Raw genomic sequence first — 15,139 nt, 5'->3', positions numbered from 1 at the left:
AAACAAAAAATTTACCGATGGACGATTCGATCTCAGTGACATTGTATGTTAGACTAGAAAAAAGAGAAATAAATGGCCTTGATGCCAATTTCTCTCCACTCTTCTTTTCCAGGCATGAGAAAGTATTGGAAGCATTGACAGAGAGAGCAGAGCAGGAGGACAGTGAACGCTTCAAAGCACTGTTGGATGGACTGAAAGTTGAACAACCGATACCTCTGAAGGCAAGTCTTGCAAAAAAAAATAGTCAAGCCACCTTTATTTGTCATTCATACCATGCATTGCAAAGTAAAGACGAGATAGTATTTCTCGAGGACCACGGAGCAGTTTTACATAATATAATTTAAAATAAAAGTTAAAATATTAAGACTTAAACAATACATCCATGGTACACTATCCACATATGTTCTGGGAATCAGGAGCCTGATGACTTGGGGGGAAAAAACTGTTGCCCAATCTGGACATAAGGGCCCTAATGTTATGGTACTTCCTACCAGATGGCAGAAGGGAGAAAAGATTACATGAGGGGTGTATAAAGTCCTTCACAATGTTCATTGGTTTCTGTGTGCATCATATGTTATAGATGTCCGTCATAGTAGGAAGAGAGCCCCTAATTATCTTTTTCCTTGAACAAGGCAACAGAGATTGGTCTTACATTTAGTGTGGCTTTTGATGAAATAAAGCAGGTGCTTAATGGTAGAAAACAGGTATTTGAATTTCAGGAAAAGTTTGAGCTTACAAGTATATAAGATTGAGGGGCAGGGAGTGGACAGCCACCACCTTTTTCCAGGGCAGCAATGACCATTAAAAGAATACATCTGTTTAAGGTGAGTGGAGGAAAGTTCTGGGGAGATGTCAGAGGTAGGTTTCTTACACAGGGAGTGGTGGGTACCTTGGAATTGTACTGTTGTGGGTAGTGGTTGAGGCTGGTACAATAAGAATATTTAAAGACTCTTACAAAGGCTATGGAGTGAGAGAGGAAAGGGTAAGGTTCATTGTGGAGTAGGTTTGCATAGTTCAATACTACATTATGGGCTAGAGGACCTGTAATGTTCCATGTTATGTACAGTGAATGGCAGTACCCTTACTGTACAGAGTAGTCTTAAACAAGGAAAGAGGGTGATGTGGAATGTGTGGCATACTTTGCTTTTTTGGGTCAGCATTTTGAAAGTTGGGAAGTCATGTCATAACGATATCAAACTTTAGTTCAGCCATAGTTTGAGTATTATTAGAGTTATGGTCATCGCATTGCGGGAGGAATCTAGAGCAGTAGTTTTCAAACTGCGCCCCAACTTCACATTCCACCTTAAGCAATCGTATGCCATAAGTCCTCTATGATTGGTAAGGGATGGCTTAAGGTGATATGTGAGTGGGAAGGGAAGGGTGAGAACCATTGCTCTAGACCTAATTGTTACTGAAATATTTTGCTTGAGAAAAATTGCCATTGGCCCATTTCCTTTGGAGTTATGAAACCGTGCACATAATGAGTCAATTAGGTACGACTAAAACAATGGTTTTCAAACCTTTTTCTTTCCATTCACATATTACCTTAAGCAACTCCTTACTAATCACAGTCCACTTATGGCATAGGGATTGCTTAAGGTGGAATATGAGTTTAGAGGGGCAGTGTGAAAACCACTGATTTAGAGGCTTTGGAGATGGTGCAAGACAGATTTACCAGAATGTTGCCTGGATATAAGAAGAGATTGGATTGTTTTCTCTGAAGTGTGGAAGCTGACAGATGAACCAATTTAAAAAAAAAATCATATTAAATCATGAGAAGGTAGATGATCAGTTTTTTTCCCAGGGTAGAAATGTCAAATTCCAAAGGGCATAGATTTAAGATTATGCAGGAAGATTGAAAGTAGATTTGCAAGGCAAGTATTTTTTTAAGTTTTGGATTCCTGGAATGCGTTGCCAGGGAAGATCATGGAAGCACATATGATAGTAACATTTAAGAGGCATTTTACACAGGCACATGAACAGGAGAGATATATGTAATATTCATTCTTTTACTGTTGGCTTGTTTTGGGTCTGAAAAACATGGCCAGTCTTTTGTTGCTGGTTTGATTCAGAGTGTAGGAGTTGAGATGTTACGATGAAGTTGATTAAGACATTGGTGAGGCCAAGTTTGGAGAATTGTCTGCAGTTTTGGTCACCTCACTACAGGAAATGTATCAATAAGATTGAAAGAGTGCAGAGGAGATTTGCAAAGGTGTTTCCAGGAAGAACTGAGTTACAGATTTAACAGTTAAGGACTTTATTCTCTGAATGAGGAAAGATTTGATAAGAGGTATACAAAATTATGATGGGTATGGATAGAGTAAATATAAGCAGGTTTACTCCACTGAGTTTAGGTGAGATACAAATGAGAGAACGTAGATTAAGGGTGAAAGGGGGAAAGTTTAAAATTCACAGGCAGCACAGTTGGCCTTGTAGTTAGTGCAATACCTTTACAGCACCAGTGATTGGGACTGGGATTTGAATCTCTTGTCTGTAAGGAGTTTGTACATTCTCCCCGTGTCTGTGTGGGTTTTCTCGTGGGCTCTGGCTTCCTTCCACTATTCGAAATGTACTGGGGGGTGTTGGTTAATTGGGCAGCACAGACACGTGGGCCAAAATGCCTCGTTACGAAACTATATCCAAAGTAAAGAAGTTTAGTGGCAACTTAAGACGGAGAGTGGTGGGAGTGGGGAATGAGATGCCAACTGACTTGGTGAATGCAGGCTCAATTTTGACATTTAAGAAAAAAAATTGGACAGGAAGGTGGATGAAAGGATTATGGAGGGATATGGACTGGGTGCAGGTCAGTGGAACTAGGCAGAATAATAATTCGGCACAGACTAGAATGGCTTGTTTCTGTTCTATGAATCTAAAAAACCTCTCATTCTTCCACTGCAATGAGTTGAAACCTCTGTCGAACAGGATCAAAGATTGATGGCCAAAACCACTATCAAGTTTAGATTCTCATCTCTTACTTCTGACACATCTTGGCTGGCAAAGGTTTAGGAGCTTGTTCTTGTTAATTCTTTAACCCTTTTAGTTTGAAGCCTGTTGCTTAAAATTAAGAAACAAGTCAAATCGTCCCTTTTGCCCTAAGGGACTCATTTGGTCTGCAGCGATACAGTTGAATCTTAACAAATAATTGGTCTCTCTTGGTTGTATAGATTTTATTGGCTAAATAACACAATCTCATTTCATCTTGTGCCAGCTGTTTCAGAAATGATCACATCCCAAGAGTTGTTAAATAAAATGATGTTTGTTTATATTTATGGAATTTTTTATTGATTTGCCCAATTCTTTTTCTCTTTGTGATTTGAACTTCAAGGAGCTCATCCAAGTGATTTTTTGGACAGAACAATTAAAGGATCATCCTAAGCCTAGAATGACCTGGCTTGTCTGCCATAAATGCCTTGAATCTGACAGTACTCAATTTGACATGTGTATCAAGGGTTTTGAAATTAAATGGATTACAAAATAAAATGGCTATAATTTTAATAAAATAACAAAAGTTAAACTTGTTGATTAAATTCTTTGCTTTTCAAGATTCATTTATTATCATGTAATAGTTCTTCTTTGGCTTGGCTTCGCGGACGAAGATTTATGGAGGGGGTAAATGTCCACGTCAGCTGCAGGCTCGTTTGTGGCTGACAAGTCCGATGCGGGACAGGCAGACACGGTTGCAGCGGCTGCAGGGGAAAAGGTTGGTTGGGGTTGGGTGTTGGGTTTTTCCTCCTTTGCCTTTTGTCAGTGAGGTGGGCTCTGCGGTCTTCTTCAAAGGAGGTTGCTGCCCGCCAAACTGTGAGGCGCCAAGATGCACGGTTTGAGGCGATATCAGCCCACTGGCGGTGGTCAATGTGGCAGGCACCAAGAGATTTCTTTAGGCAGTCCTTGTACCTTTTCTTTGGTGCACCTCTGTCACGGTGGCCAGTGGAGAGCTCGCCATATAACACAATCTTGGGAAGGCGATGGTCCTCCATTCTGGAGACGTGACCCATCCAGCGCAGTTGGATCTTCAACAGCGTGGATTCGATGCTGTCGGCCTCTGCCATCTCGAGTACTTCGACATTAGGGATGAAAGCGCTCCAATGGATGTTGGAGTAATAGTACAGAACATGAAATATCATATGAAATTACCGTCTGCCTGCCATAAGATGCCATTAGTTGCCTGGCACCCCTTTACAGTAAGGGAGAAAGAGAAGCTAAAGAGAGTTCCTTTCATTTTTAGAGTCCGTGAATTCACCTCCAGCTCTCCCACCACCTCTGCCTGTTGCACAGATTTCTGCTTGACTCATCAGCGACCCAAACTTCCAACACGATCGGGAAACCTTCAGCACTTCTTTCCCTCAGTAACGTCTCAAATACCAGCTGCAAGACCTGGTATCTATAAGATTTTTTCTTCTGCTTAACAGCATGGATCCACAATTCCTTTGGAAAAATAAGACTTTGTAATGAGTCATCGATTTTCATTTAAAATTGGTTTGGAACTTGTTTTCTCCTTTCCTAGGTGGCGTGTATGCAGTTCGTTAATGCCCTCATAATTCCTGCTGATGAACTTGACTTCAGAATTCACTTGCGGAGCGAGTTCATGCGTTTAGGTCTCAATCAAATCTTACCGGTGAGTGTTCCCTTGGATGTTTCAACTCAGTACAAGGTAAACATAAACTAGTAAGAATGAAAATAAAATAAAGCTGGATCTTCAGAGCTGTGAAAAGCAGGTTTATTAAATACGGAGTCAGTTAAATAAGTTGTAATGAGAGATGTTAATAAGGAGATTTTGGCCCAGAACATATTCAGAAGCATTGCATTATGATGGGTAAGAGGACCCCGAGTCAGACACCCCACTGAGGAATTTCTAACTGTCTTGCTAGTAGCCATGCAAATTCATGTGTGGTGCATTTTGGACAGTTGAGATTCTGAAAAAGTTTGCAGAGATCAGGATGAGTGAGGATAAGGCGAATTGACCATCTTGATTGGAGTTTTAAAATGGCATGTGGAGGAACTGGGATCCACTCAGGTAAGCGTGGAGGTTAAAGTGAGTGGGATATACAGGCTGAGCACAGGCAGCAGATTTTATAAACAGAAACTGATGATCAGCAGGTGATGGGTGGGAAGTTGCCAAGAACAAGGGGAAGCGCGAAGAAAAACAGCAAGAAACCCACAACTGAAATGGATGAGGTCGGGCGGGAGTGGGCAAGTGAGGGGAGTTGAGGTATTGAGTAAAATGGATGAGGTAGGGCGGGAGTGGGTAAGTGAGGGGAGTTGAGGTATTGAGTAAAATGGATGAGGTAGGGCGGGAGTGGGTAAGTGAGGGGAGTTGAGGTATTGAGTAAAATGGATGAGGTAGGGCGGAAGTGGGCAAGTGAGCGGAGTTGAGGTATTGAGTAAAATGGATGAGGTAGGGCGGGAGTGGGCAAGTGAGGGGAGTTGAGGTAGTGAGTAAAATGGATGAGGTAGGGCGGGAGTGGGCAAGTGAGGGGAGTTGAGGTAGTAAAATGGATGAGGTAGGGCGGGAGTGGGCAAGTGAGGGGAGTTGAGGTATTGAGTAAAATGGATGAGGTAGGGCGGGAGTGGGCAAGTGAGGGGAGTTGAGGTATTGAGTAAAATGGATGAGGTAGGGCGGGAGTGGGTAAGTGAGGGGAGTTGAGGTATTGAGTAAAATGGATGAGGTAGGGCGGGAGTGGGTAAGTGAGGGGAGTTGAGGTAGTGAGTAAAATGGATGAGGTAGGGCGTGAGTGGGCAAGTGAGGGGAGTTGAGGTATTGAGTAAAATGGATGAGGTAGGGCGGAAGTGGGTAAGTGAGGGGAGTTGAGGTATTGAGTAAAATGGATGAGGTAGGGCGGGAGTGGGTAAGTGAGGGGAGTTGAGGTATTGAGTAAAATGGATGAGGTAGGGCGGGAGTGGGTAAGTGAGGGGAGTTGAGGTATTGAGTAAAATGGATGAGGTAGGGCGGGAGTGGGCAAGTGAGGGGAGTTGAGGTAGTGAATAAAACACTAATGTCTGCAGACACAGTTATTGAAGTAAAAACACAATGCTGGAGAAACTCAGCAGATGAAAGAGCATTTTGTATAGCAGAGATAAAAAATCCATAACCAGCATTTTGGGCTTGAGCCCTTCATCAAGGTATTTGATCCTTCAAGGAATTGAGGTATTTGTTCTTTGTGAAAATGGATTAGAAATATAGCTTGGGGCTGCCTGGGATTCTGTGGGTGCAAGCATTCTAGTTCTGGCCAGGAACGAGGGGACAGGGTTGTTTACGGTTGATCGCAAAGAAATGTGTTGTGCTGTCGGCAGGGAAAATAGTTGTATTGATCTTTCAATGTATGAATTGTGAGGAAAAAGTTGAGGGTGCACAATACACAGTGGACAAGAGTGCTTTGAGGGGTCATGTTCTGACCATTCAACATAATCTGGGACCTGATGCCATGTGATGTTTCTACTGCTTCTAAACATTAAGAAAGAAGTTACATGACTTGAGCATTCGTATTATAGATATGAGTTTCCATGTGTTCTTTCATCTTGGAACATTGTGGTCCAGCACTTGGAGGATTCTGTATTGTCACCGTATTTTTTAGGAATTGAGGAAAATTGAAAACGAGGAGCTAAATGTACAGCTGAATGTTTTTGACGAACATGCAGAGGAAGATTCGGAGGACTTGAAAAACCGCCTGGAGGATATTCGGATAGAAATGGAATATCCTTTTCAGTGGTGCTTGGTGTTGCCTGCTTGCATGAACCATGGCTTGTTTCAAGATGCCCAAGATAGCTGTAACCTTGACAATAGATGACAATGAAACTTTAATTTTGCACATCAGTAAAGAGTGAAATTTGCCAGGAGTTTGTGTCCAATGTTCAAGCTTGATTGCTGTTTAATTTTTTTTTTAAAAAGGAATCCACTAAACTCTAAATATCACAAACTACTCTTAAAAAAAATTGAAGTGAAGAGCTTATATGGTCTTTTATTTATTCCTTGTTTTGTTTCCATCTCTTGTCTGTTGCGAACTATGCAAGTTTCACCTCCAATGGTTCTCTTGATTCCTGAATACTATTATGAGTGATCCAGGATCTTAAAACCATGGGTTTTAAACTCCGTATTGGTGATGTAAACTCCTTTGGAATGTTTTACTATGTTGAAGTTGCTCAGCAAACATTTTTTCTATTTCTGAAGTGGGGGAGCAATTCAGGAAAGTGTATCATGTACACATTTGTACACCATCCGTTCTAAATGGGGACAGAAGATGCTAACAAAATGTGTGGCCAAAGCCTAATCCGTGCAAGATTATAATGCTGATTGAGGTTGGTATGAAGGTCTCTTAGTCATTGGTTATGGTATTATGTTTCCATCATATGATTAACCTCAGTAAAGGCCCTTTTGTATTTAAACCATAGGGATTGATTGAAGATAGAACAATATCACAGTACAGGCTCTTCAGTCCTCGATGTTGTTCTGACCTATACATTCCTTTTTTAAAAAAAGTACTAAACCCTCCCTACTCCACACCTTCTATCTTTCTTTCATCCATGTGTCTGGCTAAGAGTCTCTTAAATGACCCCAATGTTTCAGCTTCTACCACCATCTCTGGCAAGGCACTCCCGGCACCCAGTACTCTCTGGGGGAGGGGGGGGGTGAAAAATCCTACCCCTGATGCTTCCCCTAAACTTCCTTCCCTTAACTTTGTACTTCTGTCCTCTGGTGTGTGCTGATCCTGCCCTGGGAAACAGGTGCTGGCTGTCCCCTCTATCTATGCCTTCCATAATCTTGTAGACCTCTATCAAGTCTCCTCTCGTCCTTCTTCCCTCCAAAGAGAAAGGTCCCAGTTTTGCTAACCTTACCTCATAAGAGTTGTTTCCCATTCCAGACAAGGTCCTGATAAATCTCCTCTGCACCCGCTCCATATTCCTTCCTATAATGGGATGACCAGAACTGAACGCAATACACCGTGTGGTCTCACAAGTGATTTGTAGAGTTGCATCATGACCTCTCTACTCCTGAATTCAATCCCTCTATTAATGAATGCCAGCATCCCATAGGCCTTAACTATCCTATCAACCTGTGTGGCAACTTTGAGGGATGTATGGATTTAAACCCCAAGTTCCTTCTGTTCATCTATACTCTTAAATACCCAACCATTAACCCTGTACTCAGCCTTCTGGTTTGTCCTTACAAAATGCATCACCTCACATTTATCTGGATTGAAATCCATTTGCCACTTTTCTGTCCAACTCTGTCTATATCTTCTTGTAACCTTTGACAACCTTCAGCTCCATCCAACCTTTGTGTCATCTGCAAATTTACTAACTTCAGTTTCTTCATCCAGGCAGAATAATTTCCTTCTACTACTTCTCTCTGCTTTCTTCCTACAAGTCAATTCTTTATTCACACAGCCAAAGTTCCACTGTCCCCGTACTTCCTGACTATCTGGATGAGTCTCTCGTGGGGGAGCTTGCTAAAATGCACGAAGATCTACATTGTTTTAAGAATAAAAACAAAATGCTGAAAGTATTCAGTCGGTTTGGCAGCATCTGTTCCTCTTTCCACTGAGCATTTCCAGCATTTTTTGGTCAGATGTCAATAATCGTGAGCTTTCTTACTTTTATGTACTAATATTAGAAGAACATGATGTAAATGTTGGATTGATCTTAAAAGTTAGAGTACTGCAGGAAACACCTTGAAAATGAAAGATATTTCTGTTGAGCTAATTTATCCTTTTCAAGGGAATCAGGCTTGGATGAGAAAACTAAAAGCAACATATTGGGTGGTAGTGTGAGAAAGGTGGAGTGTTTCAGGTGGATATACACACAAGTGAATGGGCAAGGACATGGTAGATGGAAGTGGAAAAATGTGAAGACATTCATTTTGGTAGTAAAAATTGAAAGGATGGACTAGTTTTTAAAATTATGGGAGATTGAAAGGTCTTGCCATTCAGAGGGATCTGGGTGTCCTTGTACTTATCAGGAATTGTATTGCAAATGCAGCAAGCAGTTAGGAAGATGAAGGATACGTCTGAGGGTTTTGAGTACAAGAGCAGAGGTGTGATTCCAATTGTGCAGGGCTCCAGTAAGATTATATCTTGAATATTGTGGATGGGACTGGTCTTCCTACCCAAGGAAGAATATACTTGTGATAGAAGAAGTAAAGCCAAAGGTTTACATGTTGATTCCTGGGATGGTGGTTTTGTTATGAGGAGAGAGTAAGCAGGCTACATCTATAAATGTAAAGGTTGGAAAAATTAGACAAGATCTTGTTAAAATCTAAAACTCCCTTTGGTGATTGATGGAGAGTTGGTATTTTCCTGGCTGGGATGTTTACAATGAGAGGTTCATCATCAGAAATAATAGATTTCTCTTAGTGTTTTATTTATTTATTGTTGTTTTCTGGTCTTTCACCAACCCTGCCCATTACATTAATTTTGATGAACAACCAGGTGTGCAGCCTATTATTTGAAAATCTGCTAAAGGTCCACTGGTTCCTATTTAACCTTGCTGGCACTATAACAACATTCCAAAGACATATGGACAGAATTATGGATAAGAGGGGCTTAGAAGATGGATTAAATGCAGGAAAATGGGATAAGTCCAGAGTGCCCACTTGGTCGGCATGGACTAGATGGACTGAAGGGCCTGTTCAATGCTGATTAACTCTATGGAATTTATTAAAAATTCCTTTATTGTGGTGTAATAATACAGAACATGTAATATTCCACAAAGTTGTCTCCTGCCTGCCAGAAGACAGTCACCATTAGTGTCACCCGAAGCCCCTTACAGTATGAGAGAAGGAAAAACAGAAGAGAGTCCCTTTAGGGTCACTGAGTGTGCATGGATTTGCCTCGAGCACTCTTGCAGTCACACAGACTCCTGATTGATTCATTGCTTGTGAAATCTCATGTCATTTTCATCAATCTATGATGGCGTCTTCTCTATCCTATTGTCCAGTTTATACAGTTCAGTTGGAGCAGTTGGAATGTATGCTTGTTAATGAGGTGGGAAGCAAAGTAAATTCAAGCTCAGGTAGTCATCAGACTAACTTCCCAAGAGCTTGTTGTGATTTGAAACACGATCTGATCTTGCCCACAGGTGGACAAGAAATGCAGTGCTGCAGCTCACTAACCTGGCCCACTGAATGTTGGTCCTCACTCCAGTTTTCACATAAGGCACTGATTGAGAAGTTCAGTGTATGAGACCAGGAAGATGTCATCACCATTGTCCAATTCTCCACTTTTGCCTGATCTTCTATCCCAGTTCCCCAAAGCCTTTTTTCATGATCAGTCAAAAATCTCTGCCAAGAGAACTCCAGTGATCTACCATCCTCGGAGGACAAATTTCAATGCATTTGACTTTGAATGACTATCCCTCCATCTTGTAATTTGCATAGAATGCTACAGCACAGAAAACAGGCCATTTGGCCCTTCTAGTCTGTGCTGACCACTATTCTGCTGCTTCCACTCCATAACCCTCCAGATCTCTCCCATTCATGTACCTATTCAATTGATTCTTAAAACTCACCACATCAGATGGCAGCCCATTCCACCTCCCACTATTGAGTGAACTTGCCCCTAATGTTCCACCTCTCAGCTTAAAACTATGACCTCTTGTATTCATCTCCCCCAGTCTAAGTGGAAAAAGCCGATGCATCCACTCTGCCTATTCTTCTCATAATATTAACATCTATCAAATCGAGGAAGAGTTCAAAACTTGATGCATGAAAGTGTTTCTACCTTCTGAAAGGCTTGGCTACAATTTTAGAACGGGCCCTAGATTACAGAAGCACCTTAAATTCTTGTTCTATCAGTTCCATTGATATCCACAAAACTTCCACACCAGCATGAAATTGAATAAATTATATAGCTTTATAATTATATAGCTTTAATTGCAGCACTGGGTACATCAATCAGCTGTTCATATTTACATGTTAAATGTTTTAGGAGTAAAATGGGAAAATCTGCATTCAGTCACATAAAAACACAATGCTGGAGTAACTCAACAGGTCAAACAGTGTATTTTGTATAGTAAAGATACTTAACCAAAGACTTGGGCTTGAGCACTTCATCACAGTTCTGTATCTTTACCTTTGAGGAAAACGCTAACTTAATTAATGCCCTTCTTCCAATCTCCAAGATCCTCTGCAGCACTTCTAAATTAAATGGACTAAGATACAGTGGTAAAACTTTATTTTGCATGATGTCCAGGTAAGTCAATCTATGCATATTAAAACAAATAGTGCAGGGTGCAGTGTTAAAGAGAAAGATAGAGATAGAAGGGAGTAGAACGATTATAAATATTGCAAGGAGAGGATCTGCTGCGATCAGCTTGCCACACTGCAGTTCCATTTCAAAAATGCTCCCATAATTTTAAAAACTAGTCCATCCTTTCAATTTTTACTACCAAAATGAATGTCTTCACATTTTTCCACTTCCATCTACCATGTCCTTGCCCATTCACTTGTGTGTATATCCACCTGAAACCCTGCACCTTTCTCACACTACCACCCAATATGTCGCTTTTAGTTTTCTCATCCAAGCCTGATTCCCTTGAAAAGGATAAATTAGCTCAACAGAAATATCTTTCATTTTCAAGGTGTTTCCTGCAGTACTCTATAAAGTACACTGTGTGACCAGCTGAGTTTCTCCAGCTTTGTGTTTTTATTTCAGTTCAGTTTTCCTTTGCCCCGTTGAGTGCTGCTGTTGGAGATTATTGCAGTTCTGGACCTTTATCACAGGAGGGCAGCAGTGTTACAGTAGAAATGAAACACCCTGCAGTGTTCATGATTCAGTGACAGAAACATCTGTTTCACATCTTTTGCCATTAGGAGCCATGTTCTGGTGAAAAGAAAATCTGGAAATCATAAACACCGCAGCATCAGCACAAAATGGATGCACATTGCTTCCAATGTAATTCCTTAACCTTGGACACCTGCATGTAGTTGCAGATGAAACACAGAAACTTCTCGACGCCTTCAGCTGCCCCTCATGTTGAATCTCTGCCCCTCTTTGTTTGAAGAATTGGTAACAGGAAGTAACCTATATTAGCATTTTTGAAATGGAACTGCAGTGTGGCAAGCTGATCGCAGCAGATCCTCTCCTTGCAATATTTATAATCGTTCTACTCCCTTCTATCTCTATCTTTCTCTTTAACACTGTACCCTGCACTATTTGTTTTAATATGCATAGATTGACTTACCTGGACATCATGCAAAATAAAGTTTTACCACTGTATCTTAGTCCATTTAATTTAGAAGTGTTGCAGAGGATCTTGGAGATTGGAAGAAGGGCATTAATTAAGTTAGCGTTTTCCTCTTTCTGCTTGTGAGAATATTGATGGGGAGGTTCTTTCCTGATTCCACTCCCAATACTCTCCTCCTGAGATAATTGACTGATGTTAAATTTCTTAAATAGATTTTAAGCAAATATTGAAGCTGATGTATGAAAGCTACCAGTCTTATTCCAAGAAGCAAAGCGATAAGTATTTATATGGGTCAAAGCCTTGCATCATTTTGGCCAGAAACATCACTTGTCCATTGTCCTTGGTGCCTGACCTGATGAGTTCCTCCAGTATTCTGTTTCTTTGATAAATACCTGGAACGTATCATACCATTTTATTTATGTAATTGCAACAATACAAAGTCGGTTTAGCCCATGTTGCCTTCTTTAATTCTCTAGTTTCTCTTTGAGACTTTTAAAGAGATGGTTTTCTGCCTAGAGGGAATGTTGTGCTTGCAGAGAGCACTTGAAGGGGTCTGGGTTGAAGTTTCTATAAATATGGAACGGAACATAGAGGAGCACTTTGACCTGGAGCAGTGAGAAGTTGTGACTTATCTCCTTAACAGCCGTTTCACAGATGTGAGTGAAATCTTTCAGATGCTTCTGAACACAGTGAAAGATTCCAAAGCAGAGCAATATTTCCTGTCTATACTTCAGCACCTACTTCTGATCCGCAATGATTACCAAGCCAGGTAGGTGACCTCTTTCATGTTGGTCTGCAAAGGTGCTGACACAACAAATAATGCATTACTTATCAGATCTTTGGTGGGTTCCAGTTCTCTCCTGTAATTTTCATTTATCCCCTGTTGCCCTTGTTCCTTTTTTTTTTAATCATGGTTTTACAGATTAATCGAGCCAAGATTCGAGGTAAATTAAACATGCAATTGTTGTTAGTTGACCAGGAGGTAGGATCAAAAAGAGAAGGACACTTGTAATGCATCGCATTTCAGATACAAACATGACAATTATACGCACACCCTATATATTACCTGGCAAATTAATGTGAGATAGTGTTTTTAAATTTTTTAAAATTTAGCCATGCAGTACAGTAACAGGCCCTTTCAACCATGACCAAACCACCCAAATGCCCCAATTTAACTCCAACCCCCGTACATTTTGAAGAGCAGGAGGAAACCAGAACACCCAGAGGAAACCCACGCAGATGCGGGAGAACATACAAACTCCTTACAGACAGCGCCGGATTCAAACCCGGGTCACTGGCGCTGTAAGAGCATTGCGCTAACTGCTAAGCTAACAGTAGATTGGTGCTAAAGTAAAAGCTAGTGTTCCAAGGTAAAATTAACACATTCAACCTGAACTCTTCAGAATATTTCCGTCTCCACATGGCTTTGGAGAAGCAGCAAATATCTTTATTCTGTGATATTCACATACACTTCCTAAAATGAAAAGTGTGGAGTTTCAGGAAACACTTAATTGAATTCAAAACTAGTTCAAGATTCAGTGATCGATATTTGTCATGCGAGCAGACCTGTTTGCTTAATTAGTAGAATAAATCAGACAATTAAAAGTGCAGAGTGACAGAGGTATGCTGGTATGGAGCAAAGGCAGCATAATACTTTGAAGTTAATTGGGTAGTGATAATGGTAGGAAAAATGTCCTCGAATCTGATGGTGATGAATCTTCTTCCTGGCAGGAGAGGGTTGAAGAGGGTGTGGCTGGGGTGGGATGAGTCTTTTAACATGTTGGCTGTTTATCCAGTGGACCGGCAGTCCAAGATAGAGGGGAAAGGCTATGTGACGGCCTGAGCAGCTTAGGCAGAGCAGTCCCCATATCATGGTTTCGATGGTGCACTTGTGGACATTGTTGAGGGATGCGGGTGAGATGCCACATTTCTGAGGAACTCATTTAAGCATTTCACTTAAATGCAGTTGAGAGAGTTGGAAGTTGCATTAATTATTTCAACGTCACTAACTAAATGTTGCATTTCAAGATTCAATATTCCTTTCCTGTCATGTGATAATACAGTACATGAATACTACATGAAATTGCCTTCTGTCTGCCAGAAGGCAAAGAGTCGCCATTAGTGTCACCCAGTGCCCCTGTCAGAGTCCCTTCAAAGTCGACAAATCACATTGCTTTGTATGGCATGTGATTTTGATGATAATGGCTGCTATTTTCTGATTATTTGATGGCTAAATTATTCTATTGCCATTTTCTGTCATTTATATATGGGGCATGAATGCATCACAGAATGAAAAGTTAATCATTTTCGTGAAATTTGGGATTCCTTTATTTTCCTGATAGAAAGCAGATACCTTTTAAAAGTTTGAAAGTTATCGAGTGCATTCAAAGGAAATTTTTTTGAGGGCTTTAGGGACAGGGTGAGATTTGATATTTTATTCCAGGCACCACCAGCTCAGTTAATGTCACATGAATTCAATTTCATTTTGTGCTGCACTGGATGTCTGAACCACAGTGTTCCACGCACATCTTGTGGCCGTGAACTCTTGGTGGATAGTCGAAGGATCATTCTTGTTGCTATTAATTGTCATATTGAAAACTGACTTGGATATCCATAGCAAGAAGCTGTGTTGGTCCATTGATCTTGAAGATAATTCCTTTTACATCTAGACTTGAGTATTGCGAGCTCTCCTGATCTGTCTGTCTCTCGGCTGTAAGAACAGACTCATCTAAAGATTTGCATCAAGTTCTTTTGACTTCTCTTCCCTGACTGACTAACTTAGGTGGGCTATTCATCACACATGACCTCTTAAGATTCTAGTACTTCTTTCAATCCCACTGCGTGGCCTTTCTCCTCACTACGGTTACGATGCTCTTCCATTCCACTCCTTCACGTACGTCTGTGCTGTTTCAGCTTAAACCATGTCCCATTGGCATCCACATTTAATTTACTATTATGTTGG

The 15,139-nt window shown here is 40.9% G+C and overlaps 1 protein-coding gene across 1 annotated transcript in view; it reads left to right on the top strand.

Moving 5' to 3' along the window:
• Positions 1-15,139, top strand: part of LOC138743157 (protein diaphanous homolog 1-like) — a 265,923-nt gene that overhangs the window by 53,045 nt on the left and 197,739 nt on the right. Inside the window, exons 9-12 of the mRNA XM_069898066.1 lie at positions 113-221; positions 4,505-4,615; positions 6,573-6,692; positions 12,831-12,946. Coding sequence (XP_069754167.1) covers positions 113-221; positions 4,505-4,615; positions 6,573-6,692; positions 12,831-12,946 — 456 coding nt within the window. The remainder of the gene's footprint in view (positions 1-112; positions 222-4,504; positions 4,616-6,572; positions 6,693-12,830; positions 12,947-15,139) is intronic.

This window comes from Narcine bancroftii, chromosome 9 (assembly GCF_036971445.1).
Source record: "Narcine bancroftii isolate sNarBan1 chromosome 9, sNarBan1.hap1, whole genome shotgun sequence".
NCBI lineage: Eukaryota > Metazoa > Chordata > Chondrichthyes > Torpediniformes > Narcinidae > Narcine > Narcine bancroftii.
The sequence above is the reverse complement of the archived record's forward strand: the minus strand, read 5'-3'. Positions and strand labels throughout refer to the sequence as shown.